A 20,395-nucleotide genomic window follows, 5' to 3' on the forward strand; every position below is an offset into this window, starting at 1 on the left:
CTAAAATGGTGGTTGGAACAAAACTACACCTCAGTATTATTTACCTTTAAAGGAACTGAGAAATTGAGACTTAGGAGGCTTTTTGTTTCAGTGATTAAAATAATTCATGTAAATATGTATTTAGATTGGGTATATAAATGCAAACAGCATTGTGGATGAAACCTGCAGTGTGTTGTGAGAGACAAATGGTAAGGTTTTGCCTCTTACCCTTGAAGCTTGACAGTCTTTGGCTAATTCATTTTTGCCACCCTCACTGGCGGCGTAACAGCAGCATTTAAATTGTCATTCGCTTCTGTCTTTGGAAATAGAGAAGGATGTGAGGACACATGGGTGTGAATGATTGGGACAAAATTTTAAAGTGTTAACAAAGAAGAAAGAAGATGACACACAGAAAAGGAGTATTGGGAGGAACCCAAAGGAGATAACTGTGTATCCTTAATGTAACTTTTTTCTATTTGTTTCAGGCAGGTGAGGGATCTAGTCGCTTTTCAGTTTGATTCTGTGAAGCAGAAAAATTTTCACTAGGTTCAGCATGCTGCTTAAAGAGATTATATACTTGAAAAATTAATTTAGGAGGGTTGAGAAGCCTTTGTTACAAAGGTCAAACTTGATGGGCACAGCACCTCCTTCTGGCCTACAAATCTGTAAATCTGTCGATGTGTTTGATTTTTTTCTTGTCTCCCTCTTGTGGAGCTGGAGTTTTGGTCAGTATGAGCATCTCCTTTCTTTCTGAACTGAAATACAGCTCTAGTCCTGTAACCGAGATTGGTGATGGCTGAGTTTTAAGCCATTGACCCAATGTGATGGATGCATTTGGAGCTGGAGACATGGAGAGACAGCAAAGGGGAAAACACGTTCAGTTAATGTCACTGTGTAACTCAGGTAAAAATTACCTGAGTTTCTTTAGAAATAATACAGTTCCTTTAGAATAATACAGTTGGAGGTCTCAGAGAAATGTAATTGAGCAAGACGGCTGATTTTTTTTAATTTTTAAATTGTAACAAGTGTAAAACAGTAATGTTAATGCATTTCAGTCATACGAAGAAAGGGTGGGAGTGGGGGCAGAGAATACAGCAGCCTTTTCTTTCTCTGTTCTTCACATAAACTGTTACTGCTCAGCGTTATCCTTTCATCAGTCCTTCATTTTTTTTTCTTCTAAATGCCTTTGCCCCTAGCAGGTTTTACTACTATGAAACGTACATGGACTACTACTCAAAATGATGCAATCTGACAGGAAATCAATATTTCTTTTTCATACTAGATTTGAGGTTGTGATTGTCATAATCCTTGTTTTAGACTGTTAATGGGTGAATAGCTAATAGTGTGGTGACAGTTGTTAGAAAAAAAAAAAATCAATGGTTTGTTTAACCAGCAGCTTGACAGATAAGAAAACTCCAATACCGTTTTGCTCATTATAATGTGTGCTTTCAGACGTAACCTTTTGGGATTCAGCACGTGGGTTTTCACCTAGAGGAGTTTTGCTTGGTTCTGTCGGGTCAGCTGAGCTGATGAGAGGCGCTCGGGCGCCAAGCCCAAGGTCACAGCCGGACCTGCGGGCTGCGGTGTCCTGCACCCCTCGGGCAGCCCGTCCTCTCTCGCTGTGTTCTCCGCAGCCTCACACGGGAATCCCGTGGGGCGCGGTTTCTTAGGCAGTGCTTTTATAACACTGTACTGCAGTTCCATTTTGTAAGTAAACGCAGACTTGTCGTTCACCTCTTGCCCGCCTCGAGCTCGGAGCAGACGAGCCGGGGCAGAGCCGAGGAGCGCTCGCAGCCCCCGTGTCGCGCGGGCGGTGCCGGCGCGCGGGTCCGGACCTCGCGCCCCGAAGTTGCCGGTCACGTGCGGCGGCGGCGCCAATCGGCGCGTCCGTGATGTCAGCGCTCGGCAGTGCGGGGATGCGGAGCGGGGTCCGGGCGGTCCGGCGTGCCCAGGCGGTCCGGCGTGCCCAGGCGGTCCGGCGTGCCCCGGCGGTCCGGCGTGCCCCGGCGGTCCGGCGTGCCCAGGCGGTCCGGCGTGCCCCGGCGGTCCGGCGTGCCCAGGCGGCGCCGCACGGCGGGAGCGCGCCGGGTCGGCGGCATGGACGAGCCGGGCATCCTGCGGCGCCGGGGGCTGCAGGTAGGGCCGGGGGCCGGCGCCGCGGGAGGCGGCCGACGCCCGTCCGCAGTTTGGAAGTTGCCCTCCTCACCTGCGGCCGGGGGCGGTGCCAGCGGGCTCGGCGCGGGGGGACACCTGTGTGCGGGCGGGGCGCGGCGCGGCCGCTGCCCGCGGAGGGCTTGGGCAGCGCCCGCCCGGGCTCTTCCTGGGAACAGGCAGGGTAGGGGCAGGAGCGGTGGCGGCGGTGCGGTTCTCTCCGGCGGCCGAGCTCCGGAGCGGGGCGGCGGGCAGGCATTGCCGGGGGGAGAAAGTTTGTCCGACTCCCGGCACTCCGGGTACAGCGCACTTTGTGGCCGGGGCGGCTCTGGGATGACTTTTCTGCTGGCGTTCCTAAACTCCAGAAAATGCCGTATCTCAAATGGAGTGTAGGTTATGACACAGTGTTGGTACCGTATGTTGTTTGAATCCTAGACTCGAGCCGTATACTCTCTTAGGACAATGCTTTAAACGCTCAAAAAATTAATTTTCTTTGCAGTGTATTAATATAGAGCATGTGACCACCGTCGGATACAGGGTGCAGTTACTTTTTTACTCTTTCACCAAAATGGAGCACCATCTCAAACTACATCATTACTGCCCATTGTTCTGAAAGCCCTTTGCTCAAGTCGATCTCAGCGATGAATGTACTTCCTTTCTTTTGTTTTCCTCCACATTCGCAATTTCGGTGGGAGGAGGGTGAAGAGGAAAGCCTCCTTGCATTTGGGATCGTTATGTAGTAATGTAAAACCCCTTAAAATGTTGAAGATGCACTAAACCTGCACAGTTTTGAACTTTTTGGGAAGACCTTTGGGAAGCCCTTTCTGATCAGTGGTTTCAGCTTGGTGCTGCTCCAGTGTCACAGTTTCTGTTAGACAGATGAAGGCAAGTAAAATCTGTAGCCCGTGTTGTTACGGAGCATACAGAAGTCCTGGAACTCTCTTGAGTCTCTTAGTCTTTTAAGAATCCATTAACTTTTCTTTAACTTTTTGTGTGATAACATTTGGCTGTGGAAAGTGAATAACTTTTGGTGAATGATTTTGGTGCATTATTCAGTCCTTAATTCATAAATATTTTCTGTAAGGTGATTGTGAAGTGGAAAGGAGGATCTCTTCTGCAGGTTGAGACTGTGGATGACAGCTTTTAAAGAAGAGAGTATAAAAGTTTCAAGAGGTAGATCTTCACGGTGAAGCCAGATTTCCTCTTGCTAAACCTGCTGTAATTCATTCAGTAATGTAAACTAGATTTCTGCCTTTTGACAAGAATTGAACAGCAGTTTGGTCTGATTAAGGGAAAACTTAAACCTCCATGTGAAAGAAGTGCATCGAGTTCTGCACATGTTATTTATATTTTATTTTATTTTCTATAACTTTAACAAAGTAATTTTGAATGAATACCAGAACTATTTCAGAGACTTGCTTACGGTCGCTTAAGAATATTAAAAGCTACACAGTGAATTACCAGAAAGGCCAATTTAGACTTGCAGCATATGCAGTAATAAATTGTTTTTGAAGATGTGTACCTCGTGACTGTCATTAGAATCTGGTCTTAGAGTGGAGAAAATAAGCCAATGGTCAGAAGTTTTCAGGTTGACATACTAGACAAAGATGGGAGGGGGAGAAATCCTATTTACATGCAAGTTATGCTCATTAGACCTTTAAACTGAATCTGTCTTTTACTGTCCTCTTGCTCCCCTTATGTTTTTCTGTTGCTCTGTTTTTATGTTCATCTGTTGGCTATGCAACTAGCCTAGAGAATTTGTGAGCGGGAAAGCAGGTGATATAACATGTGACAAGAAGTGTTGCTGCTGTTTAAGTTTAGTTAGTAAATATTAAGTCTCTGAGTTGTCTGCTTTGCTGACCTTTTGATTTTATAGTACATCCCAAAGTAGTGACTTTTTTATTTTATAGTGGTAGTATATGTTTTTACCATTTAAAAAACCCTCTAAACAATTCTCTTGCCATTGTTTTCTGTGGGAAACTGTCCCCTCTTCTTTTTCATATATTATTGATACTGTCTTTTAAAGACTGTTGAGTATATTCTGAAAGGGATTTAACAAAAAAAAGGAAAAACAAAACAAAAAAACCCCACCCCAACAAAAGGAACAACCCTCCCAACCAAACAACACAAAAAACTCCAAACCCAAACAAACCCCGCTCCCCCCCAAAAAACCCCAAAACGAAACAGTGGGGGAAAGAAAAGGACAAGATCTGAGTTAAGACAGTTCTGAAATAGCTGTGATCTTCAGTATAAGGTTAAATAACTTCATGTGACTTTGTCAGTTCTCTTGGTTAGAAGTAGAAAGGTTAAAAGCAGGTAAATCTGCTTAAAGCTGTGTGCTTTCTCAGGTGAAGTTGCATTTAAATTAAACCAATCATATAGCAAGAAATAGCACATGTTTAAATTAAAAGCCAAATTGTTGTAACTGCGGGGTTTTATTCTCTTTGTGCAGTTTGCTTCAAAGCTTGATTTACAGGACACACAAGCCATTTCCTTTTAGACGGGAACCTGATGTAGTTGTGTTTAATGCCATGTACCATCGTGCTGTGTTTAAAAAAAGCCAGGAAATGGCTTGAATTGAATCTCAGGCTTCTGAGAGAAAGAGACTTTATTTTGTTGCATCCTGAATACATACATCTATTTAATCTTACTACAACCTATTTCTAGTGTCCAGTTACTTATGTTGGTTGTATTCATAGAAGAATAAAAGTTTCTCAATCTATGCTATGTGCTCTTTCTTGGTGAGGAAATTCTGAAGCTTTAATTGCAAAGAATACTTTTTTTTTGTAAGGAACGTTAGGATAAAATTGACCATTTATTTAAACTTCTAAAATTTGTAAATGTAGTTTAGTATAGATTGAAATAGTTGTCTCTTGAAAATAAGTTTAAAAAAGATGAAAAAGCTAACTACCTATAGCATATTCTTAATTACAGTTTTTGATTGCATCCTGCTAACAGCCTGTGTTTGGTCTTTCTTCCATGAATTTGTCTAGTTGTTTGGCCAAGCAGTGTTCTTTATATTGCCTTAAACCAAGGACTCTGAACCCACACAATGGTGAGTAAAGGTAGCACATACTTCCTTGAATCTCTAAGAAGGATGTGGGAATGTGGGAGAAACCTTATTGCCAGATGCAGCCAGCTTCAGTCATGCTTCTAGCACTGATTAAGGTTTCACTTTGTCAGACAGATGCTTTGAGCCCTTATTTTCCTTTTGCTAATTTCAGTTCGCCTCTTAGTGGCTGGTAAACAGTGTTTGTAAATCTTTGGCTAATTGCATAAGCTATTTCAATTAGACTTGCAGAGAAGTTGATCAACAGCAGAGAAATCAGTTATACATGCAACCTGCCAGATGTCAAAGAAAATGCTGTGTTTGTTTGTTTTCTGGTCTCTTAAGTATTTATACACTTTTTTCTCCTGAAAAATTTTAGTAGGGACTTTAAGGCTTTTTTCAATTCAGAGTGACTGTGCTGTATTGCTTGCAGAGATATGATTATAACCAACACGAAAAATTCTGATGGAAAAGCTAATACATGCATTTGAGGGGGATAGGGTGTGAGGTAGAAGTAATCACACAATTCAGACTTATTTCTGTAAAAATGGAAGTAGGCAATGTAAATGAAAATGTGGTGTGAGCGTTGCTGTTTTTGCAGAATTGAGGAAATCGATTTATGCCAATTCCATACATTTCTAGAAAAGATGGTAAGGGGCACAGTCATTATGTAGCCTTGACTATTCCTTCCTTCTGCCTCCAGTACAGGAAAACAGTTATCTTTTGTAGACAGCTGTTTTGAAATTTGGTACAAAAGGGTCCTTTTTGGTACAGAAGGACCTGTGCAAAAACTAAAGCCTTACAGATTTTTCCCAGTCATTGCTTGTTGATTCACCTAAAAATGCATCCTGAGAAATCAGAAAGAAAGGACATAATTTCCAAGGCATAGTGGCCTTATTTGTGGCTCCTAAACAGGTGAGATTTCTTTGGTGTAGAAGGTGTCATGATTCTTCTGAAATACTGAAAATTGATGTGTGAAGTGGAAGGGTCATCTGGGAAGCCACACTCTACAGGAGAGAAAAGGAAATAGGGAGACTGTAACTGTCTCTTTTGTGGATGCAGTTTAGGCTTAGGAACGTGTTCTTGGTGTGGTCTGCTGAGACAGGAATGATGATAAAAGTTGTACAATATTAATTGGACTTTGCCTTCTGTTGCAAACTGAAGAAAAAGGATGGAAAAGTCAGCTTTACAGATGAGGTTCTGGAAAGGTTCTTAATAATTTTCACTGATTTGAATGCTGTGTACGTGAGTGTTCTCCTCTAGGCAAGAGGGACCTGATCCATTTTCTCTGCTGGTGTTCCTGTATTGTAGGAAATGGTTTTACAGTATGAAGGAGGAGTTGTGTAGTTATAAATCAGGTCTGATATGTATGTATGCCTTTCAGTAAGTGTGTCGGAAAAAAAGTCTGTAAGAAGAAGTCTGTGGAGGGCATGGAACCAGAAGGATTAAAAAAAAAAAAAAAAAAGAAAAAAAGGAGTTTGTAATTTCCAGTAGGTTCAGATTAATCAATTGTGAGAAGAAGACAGGGTATACGTCTTTGGGTGCTGCATGGGAATAGCTATGTGTCTGCACACTGCATTCATCCTCTGCTTAGTAGTTGTGTCCAGTCCTGTCTAACAGGGGCCAGATTTGCAAACTAGAGCTCAGAACTCCTTAAATCGTAGCACTTGCTCTTTCATTTTATGAGTTTTTTGCATGAGGAACATACATAGATATAAAATGGAAAAAAAACCAAAAAAAAAGCCCAAATTTTGTATAATCTTGATAAATTATTTATGTTTTTTCTTCCAGATAGAATGACTTACAAAGATGGTTCTACGCACTGTTGTAGGAAACAGGGCGTTTTAAATCTGTTTTTGTTGTAAGGAGAGAGATGTGCAAGTTAGAATAGATATTTTCATTGCTTAAATATTGATAAGTAATGCTGTGGTAAGTGATAGCTTCCTTTAAAAAGCAAAGGACCAGCCTTCTGAGAGAGGAGACATGGACATAAAGAACACTTTTCCTCTCCTCAGCTGTCACTTGTGCAGGCCTAATAGAGTATACAATCTCTTGATCAGTTTATTCACTTTATTTTCCAATCACTCCCGCATTGTTATGTGCTTGTCAGGTCCTCTAAAATGCTTTCTGTCAGAAATACTTTGCTATTATTTGAGCTGTGAAAGCATTTCTGAAAAATGAAAAAAAAAAAAAAGAAAAAAGTGTCCCATGCTGCATTCAGAGCTAAAATATTTGGCATGGGGCCAAACTTGCTGTCTGTAGCCCATAGCGCACTTCTTACTAATGCCTTCTGATTGTAACAACATTTCTTGATAATGTCTATAGTATGTCACAAAGCTGAGTGACTGTTTTATGTTAGGTTTGGAAGGCAAATCATAAACTTAATGTTTCTTCATGTGAAATCCTTTCATGAGCTCAGTGGTGGAATCTGTAATGATTTGAACTGATCTTGGTTGTGTTCTAAGGGTCATAATAAAAAGCAGCTTTGGCATCCTCTGTGCACTTGTCCTCTGTGCACTCATTAGCTCCTGTTCCTGAGTCACTTGGCTTATCTCCAAAATCTGCTTGTTTGTGGGGCTTTTTTCTTTGTGTTTTCTTTTCTTTGTCTGTTTTGTTGGTAACAGTAGGGATAATAGCTGCATGAAGGACAGTAACTTCTTATTGAAACAGGTTTTGTTTTTTTCAGTTCCATGGGATGTCCTTGGTTTGACAAATGGTTTTACTCACTTTATCACAACCAATGAAACTAGTAATTTTCCGTGTTTTGTTTTTGAATTTTTGTAAGAAGCTTCCTTTGAGTTTGATACAATTTTGATTGTGATGCTGCTTCATCGGTCACGTTCAACACGATGATTTGAGATTTGTTTTCACCAACTGATACACTAAATTTGTTTTGAAAGTCTGAAGTTTTCCATTTTATAAGTTAGCAGTTTTATCAGAATTGCCCACAGGCTTTGAGATGCTATTAATTCCTTTTCCTATTAGATTGAAGCACTACCCTTTTTTGCTTATAACAGTGGCATTTATCCAGCTGAACATTAATATTACATAAAACCCCATAAATTATGATTTTGATAAAAAATGATCACAAAGCAGAACACTCAATACTTCAGTTTCATAGTTTGTTTTGATATTGTTTTCTTTGCTTTTTCCTCTTTGCATGTAGTGCTAACTTCTGCAACTCTGACTCTTATTCTCTGTAGGATCCATGCCTCATCCAGTGTAAATCAGAACAACATTGTTTCCTGTCAACAACTCATGTCTTCTATAATCTTATTCAATTACTTTGTCACAGTTTCTACTTTTGTGTTCCTTTTGAATCTCTGTGCCTCCTCATTCACATCCCTCTTGATTTTTAGGTCTAAAGTTTAGTGCTCCTCAGTAGCATGCAAAAACTGGGTTTAGAGATAAAAAGGATAATTGCACTCGGTGTCTGTGCCCTTGAGAAAAAACAAGCTCTTCAGAGACTTCAGATGCTAAACTTGAAGTTTCTGCAGAGCATGTTATGTTGGGAGTACTTTGTCCTTTTTGAAATCCCTTTGTTTTGTATATACTGTTGGCTTAGTTTCGCAGGGATATTAAATAACACTTCTATGACATCTAGGTATCCTCCCCAACACACTATGTCAAACCAAGGGAACATTAGCATTGACAAGTATTAAAAATAGGTATTTTTTTAGGCCTTACTATCAGAAACAGGAGATCCAGTTTAGCAGCACTAAATTTTTGTCAAAATTTTTGTCCTTGTGTAGGTGCTGTAAAAGAGAAAATTTCAAGTGATCAAATTTCAGGAAGATGTTTGAGTAATCAAACTTACAGTCTAATCAAACTAATAGATGGGGCTTAGTTAAAAGATGGGGCTTGTGGCACTACCAGTTCCTCTTACCAAACAATGTATATTTTCTGAATGTCACTTTTAGCTGTCTGGAATCTGGTAGTTGTTTAGACTGTCTGCCTTGTACAATGGACTGAAGTGCACAGATATGTTTTGTGGAGATAAATGTCACATTATAATTCTTCTGATATTATTTTAGCCCTAGAAAGCTAGAAATTGAAGTGTGCATATTTTTTGCATGTGTTTTGTATATTTGAATATTCCGGGTGTTCTTTACAGATAAATGATGCTGTATCAAATAGAGAAAGATAGCTGAAGATGTTTTTCGACTAATACATATTCTTCTTCGGTCCCACAATGTAACTGTCTCTTTCTATGTGAAAAGCAAGGGAGATGTGCTAAAAAGTGTATAAAGTCTGTGCTTGCATTAACTTCTGTGTGGAGTTCTTTGATGTGAAAAGTTTTTTCAATGTATTTTACCCCTTTGCTTTAAATTATACCACTAGAAGGATACCATTTCAGTTGCTCTAAAAAAGTCTAGTCGTACACAAGTTCTGCAGATACATTAGGGAATTTAGCATTCAGAATTTGTGTGCAGAAGATCCTGAAAATACTCCCTTAACTCTTATGTTTTCTGAATGCAACACTCATGAGCACAGCTGGAAAATTCAGGTTATGAGTGGAGAATTGATTTTAAGACTCCAGTGCCCCTTGTGAACACAGCTTTCTATTTTTCAATTGCTTCAATTTTTTTGAGATTTTAGTAAAGGTAGAGAATTGCAAGAAAGGAAGGAGTAATATAAATGAAAAATTAAGAGCAAATGTTTATGACCAGGATAAGAGCTATATTTCATGTTACTCTGATTCTTTATTAGTTATGTGCTGTTTTCTCTTTCAGTTCTTCAAGACACAGCAGTATGTTTGTCTTTTAACGTAAAAGATTATCATAGTTTAGTTGGTGTAAGCAAAGTAGTGATGAAGTATGTTGTATTATTAGGCTGTTTCTGTGCCTGTCTGTCAGTGATAAATAGGAGATTCATTCAGGCATGAAGCTGAATAGTGTTTTCATGTGTTGTCACTTTTGCCATGAATATTTACTCTTGTCTGGAAGCAGCAGTTCAAAATTGTTCTTAGGACGGGGTGGCCAAAATCTGCGATTTTCTTGTGTTGGTTGGCAACAGAGAAGATCTAATGCAAAGCATATCATGTTTATCGCTGAATATGGACTGTTACTGCATTTACATGCTTTGCTTTGCACTTGTGATAAGAGATTTAACTCTTAACAAATTTATTTGTATGAGGTGGCTGCAAAGACCTTGTTGTATTTCTCCCTGATCTTTTGAAGAGACCAGTGCCTGCTAAATTGGTCCAGCATCTTGATTAACTGTTAAGTTGGTTCAGTTTAATTTCTCAAATAATACTTGTCTTTCTTGTCTGTGCTCCTGGGACTCTGCATAGATCCTCATATTTCAGCATAGATTTTTTTCACGAGTCTTTGGAATTTGGTTTAAGTTGGATGCAGTTTGTCCTACCAGTAATGCCAACTTTGTTTTTCTCCTGTTTGTCTTTTGGTTTTCTTACTTTCTTCTTAGGATCGCAGCAAAATGCTATTCTTTTCTGATTGAGATTGCAGGTGAGAGCTTGCGTATTTTTAAGCATCTATGACAAGACTGTGGAAGAACAGATTTGAATAATGACAGAACAACCACCTTTTTTGTGCATCCATTTGATTTTCTCCACTTCAGTTCCTATGTATTTATTTGTATGTGTTTAGGGCTGATGTCGTTTAATGGTTTCTGTAGCACGTTATGCTCCTTCCTTTGTTTTAACAGTAAGAATGGAACATTCCAGTTAGTTTTTTGGCACCTCTGCAAAACATAGTAGTTTGTGCTTTTTGATTGTCTTTTTCACCCTAAAGACACCGTCAGTTATTTCAGTATAATTTCTTTCTGATGTGGAGTCTATCTGACAAATCAATAGTACTAAGCTTCTCTGATGCTGAATCCAAAATGGTGATCAGGCTTATAGGTATGTAAAGTATGTTCTCCAGTCTTCAGGCTCTGAGATGCAGGGAGAAGATTCAGTTACTTTTAAATGGATGAGTTTCTGCAAAGGAGCTACTCTAGAAAAAAGTTCATATTTAAAGCACCTATTTTTTATGTCTTCTCTCTAACACCACTGAGGAAATGCAGTAATCCATGATAATCCTGTCAGATATTAATTCTTGCCCTTTCTCTTTCAAAATGGCCCAGTATTCTTTGTTCAAATGCTGTATGATTGTCTGTGTACAACAGGATGCGTTTAGGGAGAAGGGGATAGTGCTATAACTAGCAGTGCTAATGGGAGAGTATCTGGCACACTAATGTGTTAGACTGCCAAGTGATTCGAGGAAACCTGTTAGTTACACGTTTTTCTTACACAAAATTTAACATCTATGGCTATAAGAATGGGATACAGGAAATTACTTTAGATGAATTTTTCCTTTGCCAGTACTTTCTGTTTCTGAATAGCTTAATTGGTGCAAGATGCAGTCCTGACCTTTGATTTGTGGTCTCTTTGGGAGATAGCTTTCAGTTTGAGTTTGTCTGAGATAGTTTGTTTTCTTACTCTTCGAAATTGAAGTTACGCATGCACATCGCTTTTTATTGACTTGGTTTCTTACCCTAACTGTAAGGATTGTCAGATATACCGTAATGCGGAGAAGAGGCAGTCTAGGAGATTCCCAGAGTGTATGGAGGATAATTTCCTGCTCCAGCTGGTAAATGAGCCAACCAGGAATGGGGCCCCACTAGACCTCCTGTTCACAAACAGAGAGGGGCTGGTGGGAGATGTGGTGGTCAGAGGCCGTCTGGGGCACAGTGACCATGAAATAATAGAGTTTTCAATACTCAGGGATGTAAGGAGGGCCATCAATAAAACCTCTACGCTGGACTTCCGCAGGGCAGATTTTGGCCTACTCAGAAGACTGGTTCAGAGGGTACCTTGGGAAACAACCCTTGAAAACAAAGGGGTCCAGGAGGGATGGACATACTTCAAGAAACAAGTCTTGAACGCACAGGAGCAGGCTGTCCCAGTGTGCCGAAAGGCAAGCTGACGGGGAAGATGACCGGTCTGGCTGAACAGGGAGATTTTGAAGGAAATTAGGGTAAAGAAGAGAGCTTACCCATTATGGAAAAAATGGCTGGCTACTCAGGAAGAGTTTAGGACTATAGTTAGGTCATGTAGAAAGAAAATTAGAGAGACAAAGGCACAGTCTGAACTTAATCTAGCCACTTCTGTCAGTGGATAACAAGAAGTGCTTCTATAAATGCATCAATAGCAAAAGGAGGGGCAAGGAAAACCTCCATTCTTTATTGGACATGGGGAGGAACATAGTCACCAAAGATGACGAAAAGGCTGAGGTATTTAACACCTTCTTTGCCTCAGTTTTCAACAGCCTCTGGAGCTGGTAGACAGAAACAGGAAGCTGAACAGCCCCCCTGTAACGCAGGAGGAAACACTTAGGAACCTGCTGAGCCACTTAGATCCTCACAAGTCTGTGGGACCAGATGGGATCCACCCAAGGGTGATGAGGGAGCTGGCAGAAGAGCTCGCCAAGCTGCTCTCCATCATCTACCAACAGTCCTGGCTCACTGGGGAGGTCCCAGATGATTGGAAGCTGGCGAATGTCACGCCCATCCACAAAAAGGGCTGCAAGGAGGACCTGAGAAATTACAGGCCCGTCAGCCTGACCTCAGTGCCTGGCAAGCTCATGGAGCAGATCATCCTCAGTGCAATCACACAGCACCTACGGGATGGACAAGGGATCAGACCCAGCCAACACGGGTTTAGGAGGGGCAGGTCCTGTCTGACCAACCTGATCTCTTTTTATGATGAGGTGACCCGCCTGGTGGATGAGGGGAAGGCTGTGGATGTGGTCTGTCTGGACTTCAGCAAAGCCTTTGATGCCACCTCCCACAGCATGTTCCTGAAAAAGCTGTCAGCCCACGGCTTGGACAGGGGCACTCTGTGCTGGGTTAGGAACTGGCTGGAGGGCCGGGCCCAGAGAGTGGTGGTGAACGGGGCTGCATCCAGTTGGCAGCCGGTCAGTAGTGGTGTCCCCCAGGGATCGGTGTTGGGCCCAGTTCTATTTAATATCTTTATTGATGATTTAGATGAGGGGATTGAGTGTACCATTAGCAAATTTGCAGATGACACCAAGTTGGGGGGGAGTGTTGATCAGCTGGAAGGCAGGAGGGCTCTTCAGAGGGACCTGGACAAGCTGGAGAGATGGTCTGATTCCAGTGGGATGAGGTTCAACAAGGCCACGTGCCGGGTCCTGCACTTTGGCCACAACAACCCCCTGCAGCACTACAGGCTGGGGACAGAGTGGCTGGAGAGCAGCCAGGCAGAAAAGGACCTGGGAGTTTGGACTGACAGGAAGCTGAACACGAGCCAGCAGTGTGCCCAGGTGGCCAAGAAGGCCAATGGCATCCTGGCCTGTATCAGGAACAGTGTGCCCAGCAGGTCCAGGGAAGTTGATTCTTCCCCTGTACTCAGCACTAGTGAGGCCACACCTGGGGTCCTCTGGGCCTCTCAGTTCAGGAAGGATATTGAGGTGCTGGAGCAGGTCCAGAGAAGAGCAACAAGGCTGGTGAAGGGACTCAAACACAAGTCCTCTGAGGAGAGGCTGAGGGAGCTGGGGTTGTTTAGCCTGGAGAAGAGAAGGCTCAGGGGAGACCTCATCACTCTCTACAACTCCCTGAAAGGAGGTTGTAGCCGGATGGGGGTTGGTCGCTTCTCCCAGGTAGTCAGCAAGACAAGAAGGCATGGTCTTAAGCTGTCCCAGGGTAGGTTTAGGTTAGATATTAGGAAGAAAGTCTTTTCAGAAAGGGTAATCAGGCAGTGGAATGGGCTGCCTAGGAAGTTGTGGATGCTCTGTCCCTGGAGGTTTTTAAGATGAAACTGAATGGGGCAGTTAGTGCCATGGTCTAGTAACCACGGCAGTGTTGGATCAAGGGTTTGACTTATGATCTCTGAGGTCTTTTCCAACCCGACTGATTCCATGATTCTATGAAAGTGACATTCTTTGTGAAGTAACTGAGAACTCGTTACTTTTTTTTTTAATTTCATAACCAGGTAGAAATCTTCCCTATTTATTATGCTTTGGCTCTTCTGGGAGATTACTCTCAGCAGAAAGAGGTTTCCTGATCAGCCTGTATATTGCACTGAAGTTCTAAATTTGGTCAGCAGTGATAAGCAAGAAATAAATATCTCACTAGTTAAAAACCAAACCAACCTATCCGTCCCTCATAGTAAACCCCCAAATATTTTACAGTTTCATGAATTTAAAGCTGAGAGGAAAAAACTGTATGTTAGAATTGGTAATTTGGTCTTGCCTCTGCACTTGGCGACCAGCCTACTGTCTGCTGGTCTGTTTTACAAAAATAAGGAATTTGAATTCAGAACACTTTGAAGTCATAGAGACTACGATGAGAGAATGTACTATGTTGTTTGTTACCTCTCAGGCCAGTGCAGGGGTTTGCATATATTTTTGTCTTATACCATATTGTCAGAAGGTAAGTTCCAAACTTCTGAACATCTGCTAAAGTCCATCTCTACCTAAATTGATCCTCTCAGTTTTGTCATAGATCTGTTGCATTATTTGCATGTCACCTCAAGTACTTGAATTTTCCACACTGTATATCCCATAAGTGTTGGTGCATTTTCAGTATCATGTCATATAAGCAGAGTATGTTTTGCTATGTAGTTCTGTGAGTTTTTGTGGGGATAGAATATGTGAAATCTCCATCCCTCTCTGCACATCCCAGCTACCCCTTCCTGCTTATGAAGTATCAAATTCTTTTAATGAGTTAAATTAAGCTTTATGAGAAGAAGGCTCGCAGTGCCTATGAAGACAATAGTCTTCTTCACTTTTTCTTAATAATTAAAAGCTGATTAACCAATCTGCAGCTGGAACACTGAAAACTTGAAACTAATTTACGTTTTTTTTCTCCCTAGATCTTTCTTTTTTCCTCATTCAAAGTGTCATATTATTGTTGAAACAGGAATAGCATTTCGTTACCTCTTTGGTAAGTTGAGACACAGAGAAATTTATTTCTTTGAGACTGCAGGGCTGGTGATCTAGAATTTACTGATTGTGTCTTTTTACCATGAACTCATAACCTCAGAACAGACAGAACATTATAGAATAAAAGAGAGATGTCGAAGTTTTATTTTCTAATACAGTTCAAGAACTAAGTATGCTAAGTATGAAATGACTGTAATACCTCGACAGACCCTAATTGCCTGTAGTTTTTACCAAACAAGAATCTGATTGAGGTGGTCTTGGTAACTTTCACAGATCTGTTCAACGGGTAACCAATGCCAGGAGGCTGTGTGTATGAAGAAATGCTAATGCTGATGTAGTATGTTGACTTTCTGAATGGTGCCATATAATTAATAAAATCATAACTGGATAATATGGTGAATTAGTGTTACAATTGAAAAGTTTTTTGTAATGTGAAATGACTTGTTTTTTTATCTATTCCACAATATTTACTGCTTCCTTTACTACATCCTAAAACTACTGAATTATCAGAAGTTGAATGGTGTTCTTTGATTGTCATATCTTGGCCCCCTGTGAGGCAATAGAGAGAAAAATCAGACCAAACACATCACATTCTAAACCAAGATTTTTGTTTCTGATTTTCTTACGTTTTTTGTCCTTTTTATTGTATTTTTGCTGTACTCTCAAAGCTGTATTTACGTAGCTCTCCTAAGTAGATAAATGATAACAAAGTGGAAATGTAACGTTGTGAAGGACTTTTAACTTTCTATTACATTAAAATGAAAAGAAAAAAACAATCTTTGGAGCATTTAAAAATATGCAGTGTAGTGGTTTGGTAACTGAATAGAACAGCTGCATCGAGTATGAGACTGTAGAACAGGAGGTAAGTCGCCATGTGCAAAGAAAAAAAACAAACTTCAGATGTGATCTTAGCCATGACAGCAGGCCTTGGCTGTAAGTTTTGCTGCGGCTTTTGCTGGACTCAAATGCCAAGATGCTCAGGCTGGAGTGTTAGGACACTGCAGGAAATGGCAGAGACTTAAGTCTTGGGTGCAGATATATCATGAGGAAATAGCCCAGGGCTAGTCTTGGAGGAGGAAACATGCTTCAAGATCACGATTCAAGGGTATGTGAGCAGCTGTTTTTCAGTATAGACTTGTTGGCATTAGGATTTGTCCAGCTTGATGTGGAGAGAGTTGTTGCTGTGAATTTATTTTTCTTCAGTACTAAATACTTGCAAAACTGTTGGATCAGCTGTTGTGTTTGTTGATGAATTCAGCTCCTCTGTATGGAATTACTGCCACTTGTTTCTGATCCTGGTCTGGCAGCTAATAAAAAGGGAGAGAAAAAAACCAAGAGGTCTGTGGCCACTTCAGTCTCGAAGTAGAAATTTCTTCAGATAAGACCACATGCTTGTGTCACTTGCTATTTTCAGTTGCTTGTCTCTGGATACTGCCATTTTCACAAGAATAGCGATACAGTTAATGGTAGCTGCTCTTTGTGGAAACTGCTTTTAGTATCAGTATTAAAGCCTGCATGTTGTTGAACCAGCTACCAGCCGCTGCAGCCAAAACTGTGTTTTCTCCTCACAACTGCTTTCAGGCTTCTGTGTCTTCAGAAATAAACTATGTAATATGTGCAATACTTGTTGCCCCTATCTGTGTGTGGTTTTGTTTGTTTGTTTGTTTTTGTTTGGTTTTTGTTGTGTGCGTGGGTTTTTTGTTTGTTGGCTGTGTTTTGGGTTTTTTTCCTTTTTTTTTTGATGGTGTGTGTGTTTGGTTTTGCGTGGGTTTTTTTTTCCCTTTCCTTTAAAGATGTCTGTTTTCCACAAGGTTGTTTCTTGGAGTACTCACCTGTTAAATGAAATAAGTCTCTGACTTGTTCTGCTCCCTTGCCAATTTTCTGTATGCCATCTAGCTTAAAATATCTTACCATAAATGAGAATTATTAAGGATCATTCTGGTTTTCCTTCAGCTGTCCTTGTTGATGTAGTTTTATTATATCAACTTATAATTGCAACTGACCTGTTCCTCTGTAAAGGATATTCACCCTTCGATGGTATCTTGGATCCCACTGCGTGTGCTTTGCTGGTAATAACTGCAGTTACTCTGAATGCATAGTCTTTTCAGTGTGTAGATTTTTTGAATTTTATTTTATTTTTTTGCTTTTCAACTGAAAGATTGCTGTGTCTATGTGACACTGACCCTGATCTGCCTTTTCTTCTTCTGTGATTTGTCTGCCCTTTTTAGACAGTCCTGTATGGAGCAGTATGTCAGCTGACATTGGCAAAAGGTTTCTGTTTTTATCAGCTGAAATGCAATACTAGGAGGCAGGATGTTATGATGTAATGAAAAATCTCTACGCATACAGTGTAATGTCTCTGCCTGCTTCAGATGCTCTATAAAGAACTTTTCCATAGTGAAAGACCTTTACTCATGTTTATTCTATTCTCTAAATTCAGTTTTGGTTTTTTTTTTTCATGCACTGTGCCAACAGCTTTTTTAAATTCCTTGATCAGTTGAACCTTCAAGGTAGCTCTCTTCACATGTGCTAATGATAAACTTTCATCCCTACTTGGGACAGTATTGCATCAAGTCTACCCATCTGATTATTTTGTGCTAATAAAATGAACTGTTGATATGCTCTGATTTGGAATGTTGTTCTGATGTATCAGCATGGCTGGTGTTACTGAACACACAGCCCACATAAACACCTAATAGTCTAAAGCCTTTCCTTGTCATAGGAATAATCACATTTATAAAAACATTTATGCTTCTGAAACGGTATCTGTGCTGTGCTGGCGTTTTTCCACATGTAAACACTGTTTGTTCCGGCTCTCAACTTCTCTTGAAGTGCACTCTGAAGGGAACACAGGAAAGGAAGAAAAATGCCAATGAGACAAAAATTCCAAGTTCTCAGTTTGGTAAAGGATCCTATGTTAGGTGGGTTAATAACCTTAATACAAGACAAGGTAGGGCCTGTGAAGATTAGCACTATTGCTAGCTAATGTCAAGATTAAGATGACCCTACCATTGTTTCCAAGCTGTGATAGAAAGGAGACCCTTTTCACCTATCCATTTTTGACTATATTAAAGTTTATGTTAGATTATAATGGGAAGGCATGGAGAAGTTTGAGAAGAAATTATCAAAGGTTTCAAGAGTATCTCCCAAAAGGAGCAGTGATAAAATCACCTAGCCCTAGTGCTTACTGCTAATTTTAGTCAATTACATCAGTAATTTAATGGAGTATAATCTAAAGACATAACCATCAGCAGAAAAGTCTTCTGCAATTGTAACCAAGTGTTTATGGAAGTGTTGATAACTAATTTTTCTGTAATGCTGGTTCTAATAACTCGGATTACTACTCCTACTATATTGGATTTGATAAATTATGATATAGTCTTCCTAAGGTGTCTGTAGTCTTTGATTATTTCCATCAGATCTTTCTGGGTTACAGAGCTAGCTCTGTCTGCGTTGTGTCATGCTGAGAGTGGAAGCGTTTTTGTTAAGGAGGTGTAAAACGTACTTCTATGAAAACTAGTTTTTGAAAAACAGAGTCTTGATATCTTGAGAAATACTTACCAAGTTGAGTAGAATTTTATTTTCATTTAAAGAACCCTGTGGATATCTTTGCAGAATTAGGAGCAAGTCTGTCTTATATTTGTAAAATATTATGACTTATTTTTCAGAGAAGACTCCTAGAAGAATAGTGTATTGGTTTTGAAAATGATAGAGAGTCTCATGAATTTTCATCCTCTGCCTCCTGTGATTTGGAGCAGGCTCTTTACCCATATCTTCTCCCCTTCAGACACATACCTGAAATAGCAGACTGTAGAGCTCATACTTCCTGCAGTGATGAGGGACTGTCCAAATTGGAAAGTTTGTGGAGAGATTGAGTATTTAAAGTACCTTGGGGAAGAAACTAGAAGTAGGTCTTCTATCTCCTGATATTCAGCAGGGAGAGGATTTTGAACCAGTATCTTGTATCCTGGAAAAATCTTTTGTTGTGTTGTATGGGATATGGACAGCATTATGCAAATACCTTTTTTTTCCTGAGTTCATTAACAGTATTCATGTTCCATATTAATTAAATTTTGCTTTTCTCTCTACATCCTTAAAAAGTGATGAAGAGAGCACAAAGCCAAGAAGGGAAACTATTCAGGTTAATTCAAGTTCTTTTACCAAAAACAGCATTGTATTTTAAAACTAGCTAAAACAAACAAACAAACAAACAAACAAAAAAACCAACAACCAAAAAGGTAGTTAGAAACAAACCCAAAATTTACTGTAGTTTTACTTGGTTGGTAAAATTACTCAACTTTGTGTTTTAAAATTGCTTCCTGCACTACTTTGATTTTTGGGTGTCTGCTAGTGCAAAATGCTGTCATTAAATTCTAGCAGAAGACAGTGTTGTATAAAAGTATTCCTGTTTATTGTTAAAGTATAAGTACTTAGATTTTATGGCCCTAATGGAACAATTTTTGAGGTTTATTTCCTGGTGTGTTTTGTTCTTTGCTCTGACATATTTTTAATATTAGTTATTATGTGTGTTCTCTCTTCCTCCCAAGACTTTTTATGATCTGCCTAAACCATCCTTCTTTCTTGTCTTCTAGTACTTCTATTATGTTTGTGAAGTTAATGGGCATGTTAATTCTTGTGGTTGCCCTAGAGTTTCTAGAAATGACAGAATGATTGCTTAATCTTCAGCCCTCTTTGTGGCAACTTAAATTATCTCCTGAAAATTCAGGTGCCATATTTGATAGAATTTGTTATGAAAAATAACTTTGAAATTTCCTTAATCTTTGAAAACAAACAGAGGAAGTGCTGTTGTTTCAGGTGATTAAAGCATTGCAAGGCTGTTTAATTGAAAGTATTTATGTAGGCTGTCAAGAAGTAAGGAATAAATTGAATTGCTTTCCCGAAAAGCTGTTTGTCCTAATACCTTAATTCATAATATTTCCTAGATGTGTTAGAGTAGCACCTCTTCAGTATGGCTTCATGATATCTGAAGAATATCAGGAAGATTTTGGTAGAGGGGAAAATGAATATGAAAGAAAAACAAAACTTCTGCAATAATCTGGTCTGCTGAAGCCTGAGGGGCAGAAAAACCAGTGAAAGAAATAGATAAATATAATATTCTTTCATTATAGGAAAAGGAGTTAAATATACTAAGCTTTTAGTTTGTAAGTTTTCAGATTATACGGTACAGTTATTCAAAATATCTGTTTTTGTTGAAACTTTATATTTGTTTATAGTTTCAAGTATTTTTGGTACTTAAGCAGTTTGAATATGCGTACATAATTTATTTTAATCATTGAGAGGGAACCACAGG

At 40.0% G+C, this 20,395-nt stretch overlaps 1 protein-coding gene across 9 annotated transcripts in view; it reads left to right on the forward strand.

Annotated features, from left to right (window-relative positions):
- The window catches only part of MAST4 (microtubule associated serine/threonine kinase family member 4), a 301,580-nt gene that overhangs the window by 100,723 nt on the left and 180,462 nt on the right, over nucleotides 1-20,395 (forward strand). The window contains exon 1 of one of the 9 annotated variants that reach the window (XM_064641892.1): nucleotides 2,048-2,115. The exons of 7 other annotated variants lie outside the window; for them this stretch is intronic. In XM_064641892.1, the coding sequence (XP_064497962.1) occupies nucleotides 2,077-2,115 (39 nt within the window). In that variant the 5' untranslated portion in view covers nucleotides 2,048-2,076. Of the gene's footprint in view, nucleotides 1-2,047; nucleotides 2,116-20,395 lie in introns of those variants that run through there. One more of the 9 variants, XM_064641887.1, reaches the window with a different exon arrangement.

This window comes from Pseudopipra pipra, chromosome Z, assembly GCF_036250125.1.
Source record: "Pseudopipra pipra isolate bDixPip1 chromosome Z, bDixPip1.hap1, whole genome shotgun sequence".
Lineage (NCBI taxonomy): Eukaryota > Metazoa > Chordata > Aves > Passeriformes > Pipridae > Pseudopipra > Pseudopipra pipra.